This window comes from Ceratotherium simum, chromosome 4 (assembly GCF_057802395.1).
Source record: "Ceratotherium simum simum isolate JZ-2026a chromosome 4, ASM5780239v1, whole genome shotgun sequence".
Taxonomy (NCBI): Eukaryota; Metazoa; Chordata; class Mammalia; order Perissodactyla; family Rhinocerotidae; genus Ceratotherium; species Ceratotherium simum.
The window spans coordinates 90,494,175-90,518,247 of record NC_141903.1 but is presented as its reverse complement, the minus strand read 5'-3'; the positions used below and the strand labels follow the sequence as shown (position 1 = coordinate 90,518,247).

The following is a 24,073-nucleotide window of genomic DNA, read 5'->3' as shown; positions in this document are numbered from 1 at the left end:
CAAGAACAGACCATCTATACAGTGGTGGTCCCATAAGATTAGCACCATATAGCCTAGCTGTGTAGTAGGCTATACCATCTAGGTTTGTGTAAATACACCCTATGACGTTCACACAACAACACAATTGCTCAACAACGTATTTCTCAGAATGTACCCCTGTCGTTAACTGACGGATGACTGTACTAAGTCCTCATATAGCAATAATCACCCTAAATGCAAATGGATTGACTCACCAATCAAAAGGCCCAGAGTGGGCTGGAATAATTAAAAAACAAGACTAAACTACGTGGTGCCTCCAGGAGACCCATCTCAGGTCCCAAGCAAATGGTAGCCAAAATAAAGTGGGTGTAGCCATAATTATAACAGACAAAATAGACTTCAAGTTAAAAAAGGTAACAAGAGACAAAGATGGACTTTATATAACGATAAAGGGGACATTCCATCAAGAAGACAGAACAGTCACTAATATATACACACCCAACATAGAAGCACCAATATATATCAAGCAATTATTAATAGAACTAAAGGGAGAGGGCCGGCCCCGTGGCTTAGCGGTTAAGTGCGCGTGCTCCCCTGCTGGCAGGCCAGGTTCGGATCCTAGGTGCGCACCGACGCACCGCTTCTCCGGCCATGCTGAGGCCACGTCCCACATACAGCAACTAGAAGGATGTGCAGCTATGACATACAACTATCTACTGGGGCTTTGGGGGAAAATAAATAAATAAATAAAATTATTAAAAAAGAAAAAAAAAAGAATTAACAGTGTCAAAAAAAAAAAAAGAACTAAAGGGAGAACCGACGGCAACAAAATAATAGTAGGGGACTTTAACACTCTACCTACGTCAATAGATAGATCATCCAGATAGTTAACAAAAAAACATCGGCCTTAAATGACACAGTGACCCAGATGGAGTTAACAGATATATACAGGGGCCGGCCCCGTGGCTTAGCGGTTAAGTGCGCGCGCTCCGCTACCGGCGGCCAGGGGTTCGGATCCAGGGCGTGCACTGACGCACCGCTTCTCCAGCCATGCTGAGGCCGCGTCCCACATACAGCAACTAGAAGGATGTGCAGCTGTGACATACAACTATCTACTGGGGCTTTGGGGAGAAAAAGGAGGAGGCTTGGCAATAGATGTTAGCTCAGAGCCGGTCTTCCTCAGCAAAAAAAAGGAGGAGGATTAGCATGGATGTTAGCTCAGGGCTGATCTTCCTCACAAAAAAAAAAAAAAACAGATATATACAGAACATTCCATCCAAAAGCAGCAGAATACACATTCTTCTCAAGTGCACACAGAACATTCTCAAGGACAGACCATATGATAGGACATAAAACAAGTCTGAATAAATTTAAGAAGACTGAAATCATATCAAGCATATTTTCCAACCAGAACGGTATGAAACTAGAAATCAACTACAAGAAGAAAGCTGGAAAAATCACAAATATGTGGAGATTAAACAACATGCTACTGAACAACTATTGAGTCAACAAAGAAATTAAAGGAGAAATCAAAAAATACCTGGAGACAAATGAAAATGAAAATACCACATACCAAAATCTATGGGATGCAGCAAAACAGTACTAAGAGGGAAGTTTACAGCAATACAGGCTTACCTCAAGAAATGAGAAAAAAACTCAAAAAATCTAAACTTATACCTAAAGGAACTAGAAAAAGAAGAACAAACAAAGCCCAATGTCAGAAGGAAGAAAATAATAAAAATCAAAGTGGAAATAAATGAAATAGAGACTAAAAAGACAACAGAAAAGATAATGAAACTAAGAGCTGGTTCTTTGAGAAGATAAACAAAACTGACAAACCTTTATCTAGACTAAGATAAAAAGAGGAGGTTCAAATAAGTAAAATCAGAAACCAAAGGGGAAAAGTTACAATGAATACCACAAAAATACAAAGGATCATAAAAGACAGCTATACATCAACACATTGAACAACCTGTAAGAAATGGATAAATTCTTAGAATTATACAACCTTCCTAGACTGGATCATGCAGGAATAGAAAATCCAAATAGACCAATCACAGGTAAGAAAATTGAAACACTCATCAAAAACCTCCTAAAAAACAAAAGTCTAGGACCAAATGCCTTCACTGGTGAATTCTACCAAACATCCAAACAAGACTTAATACCTATCCTTCTCAAATTCTTCCCAAAAACTGAAGAGGAGGGAACACTTCCTAACTCATTTTACAAGGCCAACATTACCCTGACCCAAAACCAAACAAGGACAACACTCACAAATAAAACTACAGGCAAATCTCTCTGATGAACATAGATGCAAAAATCCTCAACAAAATATTAGCAAACCAAACAAAACAATACATTAAATACCATGATCAAGTGGGATTTATTCCAGGTATGCATGGATGGTTCAACATCTGCAAATCAATCAATCGTGATACACCACATTAACAAAAGGATAAAAACCATATGATCATCTCAGTAGATGCAGGAAAAAACTCTCAATAAAATGGGAATAGAAGAACCTCAACATAACAAAGGCCATATGACAAACCCACAGCTAACAGCATACACAATGGTGAAAAACTGAAAGCTTTTCCTCTAAGATCAGGAAGAAGACAAGGATGCCCATTCTTGCCATTTTTATTCAACATATTTGAAGACCTAGCCAGAGCAATTACACAAGAAAAAGAAACAAAAGGGATCCAAATTGAAAAGGAAGAAGTAAAACTGTCACCATTTGCAAATGACATGATTTTATATTTCAAAAACCCTAAAGACTCAACCAAAAAACTATTAGAAATAATAAACAAATACAGTAAGGTTACAGGGTACAAAAATCAATATACAAAAGCTCTTGCGTTTCTATACACTAACAATGAACTATCAGTAAGAAAAATTAAGCAAACAATCCCACTTACAATCACAACAAAAAGAATAAAATACCTAGGGATGAATTTAACCAAGGAGGTGAAAGACTTCTACTCTGAAAACAATAAGACATTGTTGAAAGAAACTGAAGACGACACAAAGCAATGGAAAGATATTCTGTGCTCACTGATTGGAAGACTTAACATTTTTAAAATGTCCATGTTACCTAAAGCAATCTACAGATTCAATGCAATCCCTATCAAAATCACAACAACATTTTTCACAGAAACAAAACAAAAAATCCTAAAATCTATATGGAACCACAAAAGACCCTGAATAGCCAAAGCAATCCTGAGAAAAAAAGAATAAAGCCGGAGGTACATCACTCCCTAATTTTAAACTATACTACAAAGCTACAGTAATCAAAATAGTATGGTATTGGCAGAAAAACAGACACACAGATCAATGGAACAAAATTGAGAGCCCAGAAATAAACCCACACATAAATTGACAACTAATTTATATTTATCTTTTTTCCCCCCAAAGCCCCAGTAGATAGTTGTATGTCACAGCTGCACATCCTTCTAGTTGCTGTATGTGGGACGCGGCCTCAGCATGGCCGGAGAAGTGGTGTGCCGGTGCGCGCCTGGGGTCCGAACCCGGGCCGCCAGCAGTGGAGCGTGGGCATACCATACACAAAAATCAACTCAAAATGGATTAAAGACTTGAATGCAAGACCCAAAACCATAAAATACATACAAGAAAACATGGTGGTAAGCTCCTTGACATCAGTCCTAGTGATGTTTTTGTCGATTTGACTCCAACAGCAAGGGAAACAAAAGCAAAAATAAACAAATGGGACTGCATCAAACTAAAAAGCTTCTGCACAGCAAAGGAAACCATCAACAAAATGAAAAGGCAACTTACCTAATAGGAGAAGATATTTGCAAACAATATAACCAATAAGTAATTAATATCTAAAATACAAAAAGAACTCATACAACTCAACAAGAAAAAATAAACAATCTGATTAAAAAACAGGCAGAGGGTCTGAACAGACCTTTTTCCAAAGAATACATACAGATGGCCAACAGGCACATGAAAAGATGTTCAACATCACTAATTATCAGGGAAATGCAAATCAAAACCACAAGGAGATATCACCTCACACATTAAAATGGCTATTATCAAAAAGACAAGAAATAACAAGTATTGGAGAGGATGTGGAGAAAAGGGAACCCTTGTACATTGCTGGTGGGAATGTAAACTGGTGCAGCCACTGTGGAAAACAGTATGGAGATTCCTCAACAAATTAAGAACAGGAACTACCTTATGATCCAGCTATTCCACTTCTGGGTATTTATCCGAAGAATATAAAAACATTAATTGGAAAAAGATATATGCACTCCTATGTTCATTGCAGCACTATTTACAACAGCCAAGATATGGAAACAACCTAAATTCCCATAGATGGATGAATGGATAAAGAAGATATAGTATATATATACAATGGAATACTACTCAGCCATAAAAAAGATGAAATCTTGCCATTTGCAACCACATGGATGGACCTTGAGGGTATTATGCTAAGCCAAATAAGTCAGATGGAGAGAGACAAATACCATATGATTTTACTCATACGTGGAATAAAAAACAAACAAATCAAAACAAAAACAAACTCATAAATACAGAAAGCAGACTGGTGGTTACCAGTGAAGAAGGCAGTTGGGAGGTGGGTAAAATGGTTGTAAAGGGGGTTAACTGTATGATGACAGATGGAAACTAGACTTTGGGTGGTGAGCATGCTGTAGTGTATAGAGATGTTGAATTATAATATTGTATACCTGGAACTTATATAATGTTATAAACCAATGTTACCTCAGTTAAAAAAAAAAAAAAGAAACCAGGGGCCGGCCCAGTGGCGGAGTGGTTAAGTTGGTATGCTACGCTTCGGCGGCCCAGGGTTCACAGGTTTGGATCCCAGGCACGGACCTATGCACCACTTAGCAAGCCACGCTGTGGCAGGTGTCCCACATATAAAGTAGAGGAAGATGGGCACGGATATTAGCCCAGGGCTAGTCTTCCTCAGCAAAAAGAGGAGGATTGGCAATGGATGTTAGCTCAGGGCTAATCTTCCTCACCAAAAAAAAAGAAAAAGAAAGAAAAAAAACCTGTCCCCACTGATGGAAGACACCAGGGACTGTGAACCCTGCTTTATGCAATTAAACCAACAGATTTAGAAAACAGATCCTGGAGAGCGAGAGAGAAACAAAAACAGCAAATTCTTCAAGTTTTATTTCTTACCTGTGGCACGAACTGAATTTAGGATGGTCTCTCGGTATGCTACCTGGAGAGGCCCTAGATAGGTTTCCAGTCCATATTCCCTCTTGATTCGGTCATGAATAATCTCAATATGTAACTCTCCCATACCACATAGGACAGTCTGGTTAGAAGAGGAAGAAAATAAAACTAAGAGCAAGGAAAAAATTATGTTTATCAGACAATACTATATAAAAGTATGATATCAATACACATTATTTTTCATTAATTACAAACTGAGTTTCTTTTATAATTTTTTTGGCTCCTACATTAAAACACTGTTTTTAACTTTTCTGATTGGAATAATAAATTAATTAAAAGAAATTACTAAGCCATTTTCTCCTTATTCCATGATAGTTGAATTATCAGCTGGGAAAGTGGCATCTAGCTAGGACACATCCCAACCACATAGCTAAGTTCTGGCCAATGGAACATGAGTATAATTGATGTTGGCAACTTCTGGGTTGTACATTTAAGGTAAGGGTAAAGCCCTTCTCTTTTTTTTTTTTTTTTAAAGATTTTATTTATTTATTTTTCTTCCCCCCCAAAGCCCCAGTAGATAGTTGTATGTCATAGCTGCACATCCTTCTAGTTGCTGTATGTGGGACACAGCCTCAGCATGGCCGGAGAAGCGGTACGTCGGTGCGCGCCCGGGATCCGAACCCGGGCCGCCAGCAGCAGAGCGCAAGCACTCAACCGCTAAGCCACAGGGCCGGCCCGAAAGCCCTTCTCTTGATGATGTAGGCAAGTCTTGAAACATGTGGATGAGGACAATACCTTGTGAACCGGAGAATAAACTTTCCCCCAAACATTCCCAACCACATGGATATTTCCCAACTATCCTGGGCACCTTTCAGCTTTGCTGGCAGTCAAAACTTCCAGACCAGCTGGGACCTTCATGTGACAGAGAAGTTGACTTTCATCTTCTTTGAACCAATGTTATTTTGGGCCCTTGTCAAAACAGCCAGATTTGTATCAAAACCAATCAAGACATGCGTTTTTTGTTGTTGTTGTTGTTGTTTGTTTATAGGAACAATAGTTATTCCTGAGGAAGGTCTCTGTGTATGAGAAAGAGGATAGTGCAAGGAATCACATTTGCTCCATCTTATTCATATGTCATCTGTGTAGTGAAGAATTAACTTTACCCAAAGAGAGATCTGGCCCTTGCTCTCAGCTAGCGAAGTTATCTCTAGGCCAGGATGCTGCCTGACAGAAGTGTCTTGGCTTGTCTGGGGGCTCTGTTCACCAGATAGTCTAACAATGTGATTTATGATACAGGCTTTGGAACAGCCATATCAGTCCCAGCCTGGAGAGTAAAGGTATTAGCCCAAACCTAAGAGAGGCGCTAGAGAATAAAGGTCAACCACATAGGCAATGTCTGATAGAGCACCAGTAAAAACTCCAGACACCAAAGGCTGAAGTGAGCCTCCCTGGTTGGCAATCTCTTTGTCAGGAGGGTATCAAGTCCCTGAGGATGAAGAAAGCTTCACATTGAGACTCTTCCAGACTCTGCCCTATGTGTCTCTTTCTTTGGCAGGTTCTAAGATATATCCTTTAACTGTAATAAAACTGTAATTGTAAGGAACAACAGCAACAAAAAAGAATTATTTGGTGAATAATTGGTATACTTTAATACAAAGTTAAAGACGTAGATTACTGGGGGAAAAAGCAAGTTGTAAAATAATACAAAGACTTGTCATAATATATATCTGCACACACGTATTTGGAAAAAAAATACGGTGCTTTATCACACAGCACAGCGGAAGAATGGATGTCTGGAAGTGTGAAAGGCTAGTCACCAAGCTTTCACAGCAGTTACCTGCATAGAATAAGATAGAGAGACAGAAAGGGAGACTTTAATTCTTTACTTTGTACACTTGTGTGCTATTTGCTATATTTTAAAAAAGTATGTATTGGCACTTTTTAAATACAAGTTTTTTAAACTAAAAAGATTCTGTTTTAATTGCTGCTGTTGTAGCCTTCAGGATCAATTAAACCAAATTACTACCTCATTTAGCTGGCATTTGGGAAAATAAAGTAATAAATAAATAAACTAAATCAGTTCATTCTTTTTAAAGGCAAATTTATAATCCTTTTAAGGAACTTTTTCTGAAATCGTACATAAACCTTACCCTACCTTCTTAAAAAGAAGATGCAGAATGCACATCCTTCTTCTGCTGTGCTGTAATGTACGGCACAGTTCTGTACCTGCTGCAGAACTCGATTTCCTCCCACACTGTTAGGTTATAATCTACCACTTCTCGCCCATCTTATGTGTGTTACTGTCATTAAAAGCATCTTTGCATTCTCCCTTTAGTATGCTGCTTTATAAGCCTTAGCATAAGACGCTCAGGGCTTTGTTTTGGGATTGAACCTTATTTGAAAATTTCACAAAAGGCTGGCGTCTGAAAGGCCAAAATGTTGGAGAGTAGTTTATATAATAGGTATCATTATATTGAGAAATTAAGGAGAATTTGTCTACTTAGCTTGACAGTCAACATAAAAAAAGAAATTTGTATTATGAGAGAACAAAAAGGAAAGCTTTTTCTTTCAGGGGCATAGATCAATCAATGTTTTAGATATACGTACTTACACACACACAATACTCATACCACACACACACACAAATGCTCTTCTGAAAGAGTTCTGGGATTAAGTAATAATATGCCTACTTGTCCAGAGTCAGGATCCAGCCTCACTTTCAAACTGGGATCTTCACACTGAAGGCATTTCAATGCATGATCCAAATCTAGGGGATAAATAATAACTGTTATCTTTACATTTCACTTTTCAGACAATGAACCATATATTCTAGTGGGGAAAATAGATGAACAAGTAAACAAATTTTAAAAAAGAAAATTTCAAACAGCCATAAATGCTTTGTAGACAATAAATGAGGTGATAAGATAGTGATGGGAGTCTACTTGAGATTGGGTGATCAGTGAAGGCCTCTCCAGGATGATTCAGGTAAAGACACAAAGAAGAATGACCTTGTAGACAAAATCCTGAAGAAAAAGATTACAGACAGAGGAAACGGCTGTGCGAGGAATGGTCTCCTATTGGGAAACCCACTAGAGGCAGCGTGGCTGCATCCTGCTGGGCAAAAGGAAGGGCAGAATCAGATGAGGAGGGAGATGTGCAGCAGGGATCACATCACGTAAGGTCCTGTAGGCCACCGTCAAGAGTTTGATCTGCACTGGGAAGCCAGTGAAGGGTTTTAACTGGGACAGTAACATCATCTGATTATGTTTTGCAAAGATCAATCTAGGAGCTGACAAAAAAGCAAAATGCCTTCAGAAACATGGGCAATAATGAGAACTGGCAAAAGGAAGCTAAATTACATCATGAATAAAGAGATGCTAATGTGATTACTCTATGATAAATTATCACAACCAAAGAGGAAATAAGAATATATTATTTGCATTAAATATGCCATCTAAAGTGATGCTTTGAGTCAATCAACTGATAAGTATACTCTCTCTCTTTATAAAAGATGTTAGAAGTTCCATAAACCTAAAGTGTAGCTGAAGAAAAGAGTTGAGCAATGGATTAGTGAACTAACCTATCAGTCACACTTTTAAAGTGTTTTTAGGTATATAAACCAGGCCTTCCAGACCCACACTGTCCAAATGACAGCCACTAGCTATCCATAGTAGGTATTACTAGTCCAAATTGACATGTGCCACAACTGTAAAATACATACCAGTTTTCAAAAACTTAACATGAAAAAAAGGTAAAATATCTCAAAAGTTTTTTATATTGATTACATGTTGAAATGATAGTATTTTTGATATACTGGGTTAAGTAAAATATATTAAAATTAACTTTGCCAGTTCAACTTTTTTTTAATGTGGCTGTAAGAAAATTTTAAATTACATATGTGGGTCATGTTGTATTTGTATTGAACAGTGCTGTTCTAGATTCTTGATATCCCAAAGTTGGGTCCAAGGACCAGCAACACTGGCATCACTCGGAGGCTCGTTAGAAATGCAGAATCTCAGGGGTCGGCCCCATGGCGCAGCGGTTACGTGCGTGTGCTCCACTTCGGCGGCCTGAGTTCACAGGTTCGGATCCCGGACGCGCAACGATGCACCGCTTGTCAAGCCGTGCTGTGGCGGTGTCCCATATAAAGTGGAGGAAGATGGGCACAGATGTTAGCCCAGGGCCAGGCTTCCTCAGCAAAAAGAGGAGGATTGGCAAGGATGTTAGCTCAGGGCTGATCTTCCTCACAAAAAAAAAAAAAAGAAATGCAGAATCTCAGGTTCCAGACTGAATCAGAGTCTGCATTTAACAAGAACCCCAAGAGATGTATATGCATATTCAAGGTTAAGAGACATTATTTTATTTTTAAGCACCTATAGATATTGAAAGAAAGTAATGATGCTTATGACACTTTGTGGCTTTTGAAATAAAAAGATAGTAATTTTATTGAAAAATAAATTCATTCAAAAATATTTATAAAGACTATCATTCAGGAGTTGACTGGGGTGAAAACACTTACAGTGTTACAACGCAGGGTGTGAAGTGCTGTAACAGGACCAGAGGGTACACACAATGGACACACAGACAAAAGAATACGTAGACGTGCTTGAAAGCAGTCTGGGTCAGGGAGGCTCTGGAAGTTCCCTTCCCTCAGGGGCCTAGGATCTGTAAGCTAATGCCCACGAAGGAGACATTCTCTGGACAGCAAACTTTTTCTCCTAAAGTAGTTAAAGGCTTGAGGCCTTAAATTTAAAATTGGCTAGTGCAATTTAACTGCAATCCTGCAATCTGAATGTAGGTGTCCACACTACGTTTGAAATGACTATATATGAAATGACTGTCAAACATATTTAAAAGAACTCATAAGTTATCTTGTTTGGGCAGCCCCTGCCCTTAAGTGCCTGGCCACCCTTGATATAACTAGCTTGGTCAACCTTGATGTAACTGGGCGGCCAGATTCTTGTCACCTGATCCATCTCCATTAGAGTCAAGACTATACCTAGCTCACCCCAAGGCATTTTAAGGTAACAAGAAAACCGCTGCTATACGTTAATTTAAATACTGTTCTTTTACCAACTGGACAAGAAAAGACCCAGCTTCCTTCAATACTTCGGCGCTGTCTTATACCTGTACTCAGATTTCTTTCACATGAATTCCAGCTGGAGAGAAGAGGAACGGGAACCCCTACTTGGCTAGGGATCTTCCTTTCTTTCCCACTAGGTACCCAAGAAGACATGAGGAGGCAATAAAGGTTGCTTTTGTTTTTCCATAATCTGTGAGTTCAACTTGTTTTCAAGAGGGAAAAAATGGCTTCTAACGTTACCTCTAGAACTAGGTTTGTCCTTAAACAATCTAATATAGGAATTCAATGAGGGCCTCAAAAAGAGGTGATGGCTGAGTTGAGACCCAATGAAAGAGTAAACATTTTCCAGGCAGACAAGTTCAGGGGTGCCACCATAATACGAGAGAACAAACGAAAGGAACGGCAACTTCAAAAGAGCACAGCATCTTCAGGAAATCAGAACTATTTTATCACAGCAGTGCAAGTGTGAGTAGTTACTCTGTTTTTATTTTTGTTTGGAGGAAACAAGAAGGTTCAAAACGAAGGAATAAGTTTCCAGAAATGAGGCCAGGCAAGAAGGCTGGTGTCAGAGACTGCTAGAAGCCTTCCACTCCGTGCTGCTGCCTAGCCAAAAGATTGCATTTACCAGACTCCCTTGCAACTGGTGGTCACATGTCTAAGTGATGGCCAATGACATAAGAAATCTTAAAAGGGGAAGAGGAGGGGCCAGCCAGGTGGCACAGTGGTTAAGTTCACACGCGCCGCTTTGGCAGCTCAGGATTTGCAGGTTTGGATCCTGGGTACGGACCTACACACTGCTTATCAAGCCATGCTGTGGCAGGCGTCCCACATATAGAGCAGAGGAAGATGGGCATGGATGTTAGCCTAGGGCCAAGCTTCCTCAGCAAAAAGGGGAGGATTGGCAACAGATGTTAGCTCAGGGCTAATTTTCCTCAGCAAATTAAAAAAAAGGAAAAGGGCACATCTTCTTTATCCCTCTTACTCCCTTCTGCTGTCAGGAACTCCAGTGTGATGCCCATGGCTCTGGCAGCCATCGTGAGGTGACTAAGGATAGCAGCTATGCACTCAGCGATGCTGCGGGGAAAGACTGGGCCCAGGTGCCTGATGACGTGGAGCCACCTTCTAACCCCTGGGCTATCAACTCAAGGCATATTTTACAAGACAGACAAACTTTTGTCTTTAAAGCAGCTGTTATTTGGGGATGTTCTGCTACATGTAACCAAATCTAATTGGAAATGGTACAGCTGGAACCATAAGCTTCACACGCCATACTAAGGCGTTTGGGTTTGTGCTAAAAGTAATGCGAAGCCACCGAAGAATTCTGAGCGAGACTGCTAAAGAACAAAGTATATAACACTCAAATAATGTCAAACTTCATTAACCATAGTATATAGATATCTAAGTTCTAAAGGTAGAGCTAGAAACCAAGGAAAAGTAGCATTTTTATAAATGATGATGAGAAATGGAATCAGTTATGAATTGGTTACTGCCTAATCTAATATACTGCAAGGGCAGTTCTGAGGTCAATTACTTAGAATCCCATAGATAGCGCGATAAGAACAAGAGTGAGGAAGAATGGTATGAGAAAAATGGCTAAGATATAAGCAAAGAAAAAATGAAAGGAGTGGCCCACGTGGCTTAGCGGTTAAGTGCGCGCACTCCGCTACTAGCGGCCTGGGTTCGGATCCCGGGCGCGCACCGATGCACCGCTTCTCCGGCCATGCTGAGGCCGCGTCCCACATACAGCAACTAGAAGGATGTGCAACTATGACATACAACTATCTACTGGGGCTTTGGCGGGGGGGGGGGGGGGGGGGGCGGATATGAAAGGAGTTTGTAAAAATTGAAACACCTTAAATAAAAAACTAGACCAATCATCAAGAAATACTTACCAATAAATTCTGATAAAACTGAACTCAATCACATAAGAAATCTTTTGAGGTATAATGTAACTATTTTATCTAAATTATCAGAGCACTAATTAATTGATACAACAAGACTCTCTGTACCTGGCTGCTTAGCCACTGAAGGGGGTTCTATGGTACAGAAGAAAACAGGTTCTGGAATCTCCACCCCAGCCAGTAAAAGTCTCTCTGCTTCATTGTTTCCTCTGTGTTTCTCTTCTCCCTGCCCTTCAGCTCGACGAGCTGCAGCTACTGCGCTGGCCTTGGATGAGACAATGGTGTCTCCAGTGGCAGTCTGCAAGCAAACAAGACGGCCTGGAGCAAAACAGGCTGTGGGCAAGCACTCAGCTTCCAGCAAGCTCAGCTCCATCAAGAACCACGAAATAAGAAAAATTTTAACGTGGCACTTTCTTTTCAACAGAACGTAAAAGAAAGCTTCATAAAGCTCATTATAACTTTGCATAAAGCTAATTTAACTTGTGTAAGAATTCTATCCAAAATATTGCTGTAATAAATTCTAACAATAAAACACACACAATACACATCCAAATTCATTTGGAAAAACAAATGTATCTCCCTAAATTTTCAATCGTGTCAAGACAGTTACGTGGAAGTCCATTATAGTGTTTTACCACCAGTAAAATTTATTACTATTTTAGAGAAAATCCTCTATTAAATAAAATATGTAATTAACCAGAATACCCTTGACCATGCAAAATGGACAGCTTCCTTGCAGACTCCGGTTATTTGTTAAAACTATAATTTCATTTTTAAACCTTTATATTATGAAGTTCTGTGCCAGTTTCCTTCTCTGTAAAGGTATTCCTATTGAAGCAATAGTCCAAATGTATTTGTGTAACTCCTTTAAATACGTACATGGAGGTCCTGCCTTTGGGTGGACAGAGAGGACACTTCAATGTGAGAGATCCAATATCCAGACTGTGGGAATTTTCTACTAAAGGATCTTAAATCTTGCAATTAACCATAAAGACTTTAAAATGTTAAAATAATAATGTTTATCCTAAATGCCAAATATACCAAAGTTTAATAAGAAACTGTATTTGACTTAATTCGTACATAAGTGAAATGTCCTTAGTTTTAACCCACCGAAAACAAATACGGCATCAAGTATTTTCATTCATTCATCCTATAAAAGTCACAGAGTGCCTGCTACTTATCTAGGAACTAAGGATAGAGAACAAAAGAGACACAAATCTTTTCCCTATCGGAGCCTTCACTGGCAAAATATCTTCAGTTATTACCTGATTGGTTATGAGGTTAGATTAAATTGTCTGTAATAATCAAGATAAGAAAAAAATCCCAACGGGAATAACACAATATTTTACATAAACTTAAAACATGTTAGTATCCATAAATAGTGTATTATTTTACTTAGATTTGAACTTCATATGAATACTGTCCATACTGTTTATAGTCTTCTGTAATTTACTTTTCTTTCTATTAAGTGTATGAGATTCAAGCACGTTGATAAAAATGCTACAATATTCATTATTCCACTATTGATGAATATGTGGATTGTTCATGGGTTTTTGCTATTACATAATACCTACTTTTAATTATTTAAGCTGTTATTTCTTAGAGAAATTGTTTGGTCACTTACGTGTTTAAGCCCAACAGTCAAAGCAATGTTACCAGCAGTCAGCGAAGGGATTTCTATATGTTGGTCAGCAAATGGCAAAAGCAGACGACTTATTCTCTCCCTGCAAAACTATGATTTACATTAGTAAAAGTATTTTCAAGAAATGAGTGCAGTTTTAGAAAATAACCTAAGCTTCTACTTACGTGCAGTTTCCATTAATATTATGGACGGCCAACTGGGGTTTCATCGTGCCTGAATAAATGCGCATAAAAACCAGCGGTCCTCGCTGCTTGTCATGAAGAACTTTAAATGCCAGGGCACATAAGTCACCCTTATACCACTGCCTATAAAATTAAGGAGACATTCCAGAAAAACCTTTAAAACACACTTCCCATATATCTATACAGATCAGATCAGAATCACTGCACAAACTTAACCTCGATGTCCTCCAAAGATTCCTCATATCTTCTGGTTACTCAGGCCAATTGAATAATGTCAGTACTATACACCTCTCTTCCTCCATTTGGCTAAATTATTTAATGGAGAGCTTATCATTAATTCCTTAAAACTAATAATAATGGATTATCTTGCAAATATTACCTCTATTTGCAAATAATTCCATTGCCAAGAGATCCCTCCTCAAAAAAATACACCTAGGAATATCACACCACTTCTCAAAAAACCTGTAGAGGGGAAACAAATATGTACTTTCCAGTATTGCTTTTACTCTCTCCTCCCACCTTCTCTCTAGTTCCATAAGCATATAAATCTACACTATAAACTTGAACTTGTTTACACAGTCAATATTCTTACAGAATGATGTCTTTAAACTGGTGTTCATTGATAGGCTTCAGAAAGTCTGAATCTCTCTGGAAGTGCCAAATTTTGTGCATAGGTATAGTTTTCTGAGGAAAAGCTCCCTACTGTCATTAGTTTCAAAGGAGTCCATGACTCAAAGTTAGACAATTCTATTACAGAGCTTCTCCAATCTTATTCCTATTCCTTCCAATTTTTAACTTTATTTGACAAATACTTATACAGAGAGCTTACCATATACTAGGCACGCTCCATGTGCTTTATAAATATTAACTAATCTGATTCTTGTAACAATCCTATGAGATAGGTCCCATTCTCTGCATTTTGCAGGGTAGAGGTTAAGCACCTTGGAAGAGCTGGGATTTAAATCCAGGCAGTACACAGTCCAGGCTCATAATCACTTCACTATAATGCCTCTCCAATGGAGATATGAAAAGTGATTAATGTCCCAGTTAATAGGATTAAAGCCCACTTCTGTCTGCCATTTTACATAATGCTCATTCAGATTTTAGAAGATTCATTGCTAAGTACAAAGCTGTTAGTGAACACAGGAGTAAAACAATGACATTTCTTTACAAAGCCCCAAAATATTTTGAGCTTATGAAAAATCTTGATATCTAGAATAAATATATCTACAGAATATTTATCAAACATTCCCACTATACTTTTTTTTTTTTTAACTAAGATAAGGTCAACACTTATACTGTTACACAGCAAAAAAGCCACACATTCTCAACTAGCAGGTTACAAGAAATGATGACAAATGTCCCTTTTAAGAAAAAATTACTATGACTCTATATTATATTATTTATAACGATATTCTTCTGTAATTTACCAATGTTATTTTAAAAAGGTGATTCAACTACTCTTTGTGAAACAAGACCTCTTTGCCTACCTATTTTTTCAAGGCTGTAAGATTTAATCTATGTACCTGCATACTTACAGAAATTCATAGTTGCGCTCTTCAGGGGAAGGCAAGTACATAGTAATAGCATCTAACAAGGGCTGGACCCCTTTGTTTTTCAGGGCACTTCCACAAAGCACAGGCACTGCTGTCTGAGCCAGTGTTACTCTGTGTATTGCAGTCTGTAGCTACAAAGCAGACACAAAAATTCAGTATTTTCTGTGCAGTATATTGCTCTTGGCCGAAATATCTCAGAATTAGAAGCCTTCCCTAACCAACCAGCTAAAACAGCACTCCTCAGCCCACTTCCATCATTCTTTATGGTCTTATTCTTCTTTATTTTTCTTTATAATATTAATCACTACCTGGTATATTAGATATATATTTATTAGTTTATTGTCTGTCTCCCCATCCACTAGAATGTAGAATCCATATGAGCATTATAGTCCCATGAAAACAGTGCTACATCTCCAGAAACTAAAAAAGTGCTTAAAAATAAAGTAGGTGCTTAAAAATATTTCCTGGGGGCCGGCCCAGTGGTGCAAGTGGTTAAGTGCTCGTGGTCCACTGCGGTGGCCCGGGGTTCGCCAGTTCGGATCCTGGGCACACACGGATGCACCACTTGCCGGGCCATGCTGTGGCGGCATCCCATATAAAGTGGAGGAAGATGGGCGCGGATGTTAGCCCAGGGCCAGTCTTCCTCAGCAAAAAGAGGAGGACTGGCATGGATGTTAGCTCAGGGCCGATCTTCCTCACAAAAAAAAAAAAAATTTCCTGAATAAATGAATTAATCTACTTGTGATTTAACCTTGATAGTTTAACAGAGGAACTGGTCAGAAATTAAAAATATAAATATGAATTACAATTTCTTCAAATGAATTAGATCCACATTAAATAAAATCCAAAGGGAAATGAGAGATCAACACAGAAAAATTTTTTAGAAGACCTCAAAAACCAAGAAACGCTTGAGTGTGCTTACTCTTGATAAGAGAAATGGTGGGTCAATACCACTTTAGATTGAAGCTCTTTGAAAACAGAAATCACGTTATGTGACTACAGGGCATAATAAACATCACATTTAAGTACTCAAATACTAAACAATAAATTTCAAAAATTATGACATTTCATTCAAAAGAAAAAAATCATTTTTTTTCACCTCTACCTTCAAATGGCTCAAAATTAATCTACAGATCTTGTGTTTTTCTTTAATTCTTTTCATGAAAAATAACTGAGTGAATTTGCTAGGCTTATCTTGGACTCCATTATACACATTACCATTTAAAAGCACTTTCCTTGGTAATTCTTATGTTTCATAAAGGACAACAAAGAGTAGGTTTATCAATTTCAGGGGGGAAGGTCCCTGGCAGAAAAAATCAGACACGCCTTGAAGAAATCTGTCAAAATTCAATTACTATCAGTATTTTACTTGCCAATCTCTAGTTTAATATATTCCGAAAGAAAACAAAAAAAAAAGGAAAACGTAATGAGTTTCCACTAAAAATTAAAACAAGTCCAGAAAAAATGTTCTGAGAAAAATGATCATTGTAGTAGTCTGAAAAACCAGTAAATTTTAAATACAAAATTTCTACACCTGTGATTTTCCTAAAAATACTTAGGAGAAATGATCACAATGAAGAGAAAAGGCTGCAGAGAATGAAAATTAACTTATCCTCACTCAATACAATTAAAAAAGATTCAATTTCTAATTTTGTTAAGTATTATCTGAAAACAGTAAATCGCTGCCATTATTTAAGCAGCTGTATTGGTATGACTTTATCTTAATGTTCTCCTAACTTTTAAGTCAGCATTTTCTAATGGTATGCAAACCACACCAAATTAGTAAAACCTGATCAAAGTAAATGAATAATAAAATTTACCTTTTCAGCTGGTAGCAAATCAAAGTTTTCACTAAATTCTCCTAAGACCAAGTCAGCAAATTCATCATCCAAATCTGCAACCTGTAAAGAAAGGCTTTAATTCTATAACTTGCAGTTATTATCACAACTATTAACTTAAGTCTAAATACCATAAATACACATTATCCAAATACTCCAAGGCAGCTACACGATCTACCTTACCCAAGCCAAGGAACTCTTACATCTTCTAAAGAGAGACAGTTTTTCTTTCAAAGGAAAGGAGTTTGAAAATTAAAGATATGCTATTATGAGTTTCCTAAATTCATGGGAAGCCAGAACTAGATAAAGCATCTCAATAAAGTGCTATCTACTCAAAGTGCTGGAAAGAAATAAAAGGAAATGCATAATTTACAGCCATTGATAATACATACAATGGATTGCTGTTTTTACACAAATTTGAGTGTCTTAGTCCATAAAAAAGTTTCATCCGGTATTTCTCTAATATTCTGAATGCTCACCAGATCTCCTAAGGCAGTCAAACTAAAAGAACTAATCTTTTTTTCTTTTTGAGGAAGATTGGCCCTGTGCTAACATCTGTTGCCAATCTTCCTCTTTTTTCTTCCCAAAGCCCCAGTACATAGTTGTGTATCATGGTTGTAGAGTTACAGCTTTTGTATGTGGGCCTCAGCACGGCTTGATGAGCGGTAGGTAGGTGTGTACCCAGGATCCGAACCAGCGAACCCCGGCCCGCTGAACTGCAACGTGCAAACTTAACCCATACGCCACCAGGCCAGCCCCTAAAAGAACTCATTTTATTGTAATCCTGCACTGAGAGAATAAATTTAAGTTGGGGGTCGTAGGCATTTCAATAAAAAAACGCAATTATCTAGTTCATGTTCTTTTTTCTTTGCTGAGGAAGATTCACCCTAAGCTAACATCTGTTGCCAATCTTCCTCTTTTTTATATGCGAGCCGCTGCCACAGCATGGCCACTGACAGACGAGTGGTGTAGTTCTGGACCTGGGAACCAAACCCGCGCCCCCGAAGCAGAGAGCACTGAACTTAACCACTAGGTCACGGGGGCTGGCCTCTAGTTCATGTTCTTTTCATGATCATGCGCCTATATGAAATAGGAGAATTCAGCTGACAATAAAACTAAGAACAGTTTCAAAAGTTTATAATGTACAAGGGAGCAAAACATTCAAACTTGGTGAGAAAAACACACTTTTAACAGCTAACTATAGCAGAAATGTACCTAATCATCCTCCTGAAAAGCAGCAAACGTAATGGTTTACGCACAGCTTCTGGAGTTAAGCTGCCTGGAAACGGCTCCTCTACTTAACTAACCTGTTCAAAAACTCTGGTCAAGTTACAGCACCTCTCTTTGCCTTGGATACTAGTACCTACCTCACGGGGCTGTTGTGAGGATTAAATAACCAATTCAAATTATGCTTCCAGAACATATGGTAAGTATACAAGAAGTATTATTTATCATCATCACTGTTCACTGTTCACCTTTAGAACACAGGAAGTTGATTCTAGTCCATACTAATCCTATTCTCTAACTTAAACTATAACATAAAACTTACCATCTTAACCATTTTAAAGTAGTGTTAAGTATATTCACACTGTTGCAAAACTAATCTCCAGAACTTTTTCTTTTTTTGTGTGAGGAGATCAGCCCTGAGCTAACATCCGCCAATCCTCCTCTTTTTTTGCTGAGGAAGACTGGCCCTGGGCTAACATCCGTGCCCATCTTCCTCCACTTTATATGGGACGCCGCCACAGCATGGCCTGCCAAGCAGTGCGTCGGTGCGCACCTGGGATCCGAACCGGCGAACCCTGGGCCGCCGCAGTGGAGCGCAAGCACTTAACCACTTGCGCCACCGGGCCGGCCCCTCCAGAACTTTTTCATCTCACAAAACTGAACCTGTAAACCCATGAAACAGCTCTTCCCCATTCTCTCCTCCCCCAGCCCATGGCAACTGTATTCTACTTCCTGTCTCTATGACTCTAACGACTCTAGATACCTCATATAAGTGGAATCACACACACAGTGTTTGTCTTTGTGTAACTGAAATAATCAATTAGCATAATGTCCTCAAGCTTCATCTATGTTGTAGCATATGTCAGAATTTCCTTCCTTTTTAAGACTGAATAACATTCCATTGTGTGTGTGTGTGTGTGTGTGTGTGTGTGTATATATTTTTAAAGTTTCTAAATACTTATGCAATTTTAAACTCAAAATATTTATTTTACTTGTTCAATTAGGGCATTCCTTGCTTCAGTTGTCTCCTTCAGCAATTTAGGATCACTCATTTCCAAGAGGGGTTTTCTCTCAAAGTCTTTTCCATCATCTGAGTTGGGATTCCAAAGAAGTTTTTCTTTACTTACTACATCCACCACTCCTTGGAAAGTTTTGGCTTCTCCAATTGGTAACTATAAATCAGAGTGAGATTAACATTATTAAATGATCACTCAATTATAACTCCACTGGTGATAAAACTTCTTTCTCCAACATGTCTATTAGTATTATTACCATAACCTATACCTATTTTTATTTATATCCCAACTTCTTCCAAAAAAAGATTTGAGAAAGCTTCAGAAATGTACATAATATGTCACAATAAAATAAACTGATGAAGAAACTGAAAAGGAGCTATTGCTATTTATCAAACAATTCTATCAACCAACCTGTAAAAGCAAAGGCTTTGTGTTCAACTTCTCTCTGATGCTTTCAACTGCATAGTTAAAACTGTAGAAAGCAAAACAATTATAGTTAAAAACGTTAAGATACTTAAAACAAGCTTGATACTGTTTTCTAAAATTATAACCTTTTTTATTGTCCCTAATGTTTACCATTTAACAGTTTTCCATAGGATAACATCTTGAATAAACTTTTAATGTCAATTTCAGATCCTAGTAATTATCTACCATAATCCTGCCACACAGGTATTTAGGGTATTATGATAAAAGTTTCACTTAAAGTTTGAGGTTAAGGTTAATGAATTGATCAAGGTCACAGACAATAAATTGCAGTTAGGATTCAAATGCAAGATTTGTGATTACAAGTCAAGATTCTTTTCTCTAACAACTACATTTGTTATCACACGTGGCTACCAGCTTTCTTCCAAGAGCCAGCCTAATTTTTCTATAGTTTTATCTTAGGCATTCTTAACATGATAAGCTATGCTGTTTATTTCTGTGCTAACACTGGGGCTGGCTACCTCAGGCACACATGCCATCTTTGGCACATGGGCTGATTTATACATACATACACGCAGATCATTCTGGTCCCAACGTCTTTGAGAACCAGCCTAGTATCCAGTCATCTCCCTCCCCACCATCACAGGCGCTGTCAGTCATTCTATCTATCTCAAGGAACTCCAAACAGAAAAGGGTCAGAACTCGAGCCTAGAACATTGTGAAGGTTACTGTGCTTTTACTCATCAAGCCAAAAGTCTTTTAAACCAATAGCCTTAGAATTACTGCAGAGAGTTACATAAACACAAAGCATACTGTATGGTTTAGGGGAGGGCCAGTTGATGTTTTGTTTTTGCCACTCACACACCACAGACCACGATCTCTATTACATTTCCCCACAATCCTTTATATTCTTAATTTGCTCCCTTTCACATTTTCTCCAAATCCTTTGTATGTTCTTGTTTCTCTGAACTCTGAATTATATTCTCAGAACAATGCATCCACTTTGGATTACAACTCTTTAAGTCTCTGAGCATTACCGCTGCATCTCAGCATTTCTTAAAACATCTACGTTCTCCTCTACCACGTCCCTTTTATTGACAGCATATTACCCAGGAGCTAAAGAAAACCAGGGGACAAGGAAGAGCATCCTTCTCTCAGGAAACAATCCTCTACCCTCTACCTTTAGCAATGACAGGGAGTACCATAACCCTCAGCAATAAAGGGACTGTACCACACAGCTCTAAATCGAACCAGGAGAATCAGCAAGACATCATGCTGTCAGGACCCTAGAGAACAGCATACAGCCTCTCGACATCAGAATCAGGATGATTCACCATCTAGCAACTCTATTAACCCCATAGTGTTACTTAACCTATGAATTAGCTGCTTTGACATTTTTTTTTACTGGGATTGAATTGGGATTCCAGGTAATATTTACACTCTATAGGGAATAGCTATTTCTAAATTTAAGTTATAGTCTATTAAAAGCTCAAATTGTATCCTTACTTTGATAAGCCAAAGAGACACACTTTCAATACCTTGCTCCAGTTTTGTCCATCTTATTTAAAAAACAGATTCGAGGTATCTTGTGTTTATCAGCTTGCCTCCATACCGTGCGAGTTTGTGCCTAGAGCAAAGATTAGGAAAAAAACACAGATTTGACAAAAATAACTGTGTTACTACACATGGAATAAACGGATCTCAGAATCTATTACAGCACAGAATTAGTGCCACTGCCCTTATACTCTTCGAGTCACTCTTCTGCCATCAAGTTAACACAGCTAAGCACGTGGTAAAGTGTGAAAAGTGTGCTTCAAACTGAGAGTAACACTTTGGGTGAACTAGGTTGCCACATACAGAGAATTAACACCGGGGAGTTACTGAGAGTCATGGAAAAAGGACTTAACCAAGAATGTGAAGACCTACTTTCTGTGTGGCTTCACCTTACCCAGTACATGTCACACAATACTGAACTCGTCAGTCTTCTGATTGTGAAACATGGACTTTTGCCTTAATTCAGACAGTTGTTGTAAAAAGAACAAATAGGAGTGTACTGTAAAAACGCTATTGTGACAAAAATCATGTATTTTTATTGTGAACGTCTGAATATTCATGTAAACCGAAGAGGATTTAAGGGAGAAAAAAGAAGCCAATATCTGTATTTACATAAGTTGCAATACTCATATGCTTTTGTTTGACTTCTCTTAATTCCATTTTGTACACACTGCATATAACTAGTTTGAGTCTATTATTATATCCATGCCTAGTGGAGTCCAACAGCCCTGAAGCAGAGCATAAAAAGCCTAATGTGCTGACATTAGTTAAAATACAAGCCAGTTTGTAATTTGATTGCTTTATTAGGTAAAATTTGTATACACTAAAATACACAGATTTTAAGTGTAGAGCTCAACGAGTTTTGATAAATATACACACTGGGCTAACTACCACCCTCATCGAGATGTAGAACATAACAGATGTTCGTATGTCCCTTCCCCCATGAGCAACCTGTTCTGATTTCCCTCACCATCGATTCATTCTGCCTGTTCTTGAACCTCACATACATAACATGGCTTCTTCGCTCAACATAATGTTTCTGACATTCATTAATGTTGCTGGGCATACTGGTTCATTCATTTTTATTGCTAAATTCCTTTGTATAAACGTACCAGTTTGTTTTTCTATCCACCTGCGCATGTGCACTTGGGTTGTTTCTAGTTTGGGGCTATTATGAATTTAGCTGGTATAAACATTCTGAACAAGTCTTTGGTGGACAAATATTTTCATTCCCTTGGACAAAGATACAGCAGTAGAACTGTTGGGTTATAGGACAAGTGTATATTTAACTTTATAAGAAACTGCAAAATAGTCTTCCAAAGTGGTTGTAATATTTTACAGTCCCACCCACAACGGATGAGAGTTCCAGTTGCTCCACATCCTCAACCAAAACTTGCCATCCTTCTTTTTAATTTTAGCCATTCTTGTAGGTGTGAAATGGTCTGTCTTCAGCATTTTAATTTGCATTTCCCTGATGACCAATGAGGCTGAGCATCATTTCATGTGCTTACTGGCCATTCACATGTCTTTGGTGAAGTATCCATTCAAGTCCTTTGCCATTTTTTTATTGGGTTATTAGTTTTTATTATTGATTTGTAGTTATTCATATATTCTGGATACAAGTCCTCGGTCACAGACACGTATTGTGAACATTTCAGCACATACTTCTTAAGACTGATATTCTCCTACATAATCAATAATGCTACCGCACTCTGGAAATTTAACCCTTGGGTATTTTATCTAACATTACAAATTTTCTCATAGCCTATGGCTTGCCTTTTCCTTTTTGTTGTTTTTTCCTTTTTGGTTTTAATGAGAAGATGTAATTTTGTTAAGGTCTAATGAATCAACTTTTTTTCTTTTATGTTTTATGCTTCTTGTGCCCTAAGAAATTGTTACCTACCCCCAAGGTTGTGAAGATAACTTTATTTTTCCTCTAGAAGCTATACAGATTTAGCTTAACACTATGATCCAAACTAATTTTTGTGTATAGTGAGGTTTTGGGGGGGGGGGGGGGAGATATTATTTACATTATAAATTTCCCAAGAACAAAACATTAAAAAATAAAACAAACAAAAACTCCCATCATCTCACCAGCTAGCTGAAAGCCGATCTATTGTTTTAGCAAACAAAAGCCTCCTGTGTCACAAATTCAGCAACTTCCTATTCTAGCATATTTCAATCTTGTAAATAATGCAATCTGTATGAATGATTGAGTGTCAAATTTATGTGAAGAAGTCACAATGACAGAAAGGATGCAACCGTTAGGAAATGAAGTAACAGAAAGAAGCAGAACTAAGTGTATAATCAACCTCAGACTTCAGTGTCAGGCTTTATATCAAGCAAATATCCCTATCTATCTGGGGTCCTCAGGTAGGGCTTTCAATAACTGTAGTATTTCCTCCCCAACTTTTCATTTTGAAAATTTCAAATCTATAAAAAAGGTGAAAGAATAGTGCAATAAATATCCATGTACTCTTCACCTAGATTCCCCAACTATTAA

General features: G+C 38.1%; 1 protein-coding gene across 9 annotated transcripts in view; it reads right to left on the bottom strand.

Moving 5' to 3' along the window:
* The window catches only part of GFM2 (GTP dependent ribosome recycling factor mitochondrial 2), a 60,372-nt gene that overhangs the window by 18,120 nt on the left and 18,179 nt on the right, over positions 1-24,073 (bottom strand). For 8 of the 9 annotated variants that reach the window (XR_015552044.1, XR_015552043.1, XM_087430169.1 and 5 more), the window contains 10 exons: positions 21,555-21,643; positions 20,005-20,065; positions 19,570-19,749; positions 17,333-17,413; positions 15,495-15,643; positions 13,939-14,079; positions 13,757-13,856; positions 12,241-12,430; positions 7,839-7,915; positions 5,152-5,290 (listed from right to left, as the gene is read on the bottom strand). Coding sequence is in view for 7 of the 9 variants with exons in the window: in XM_087430169.1 (XP_087286295.1) it covers positions 5,152-5,290; positions 7,839-7,915; positions 12,241-12,430; positions 13,757-13,856; positions 13,939-14,079; positions 15,495-15,643; positions 17,333-17,413; positions 19,570-19,749; positions 20,005-20,065; positions 21,555-21,643 (1,207 nt within the window). In the remaining 2 variants the exon portion in view is untranslated. The remainder of the gene's footprint in view (positions 1-5,151; positions 5,291-7,838; positions 7,916-12,240; positions 12,431-13,756; positions 13,857-13,938; positions 14,080-15,494; positions 15,644-17,332; positions 17,414-19,569; positions 19,750-20,004; positions 20,066-21,554; positions 21,644-24,073) is intronic. The other variant, XM_087430165.1, reaches the window with a different exon arrangement.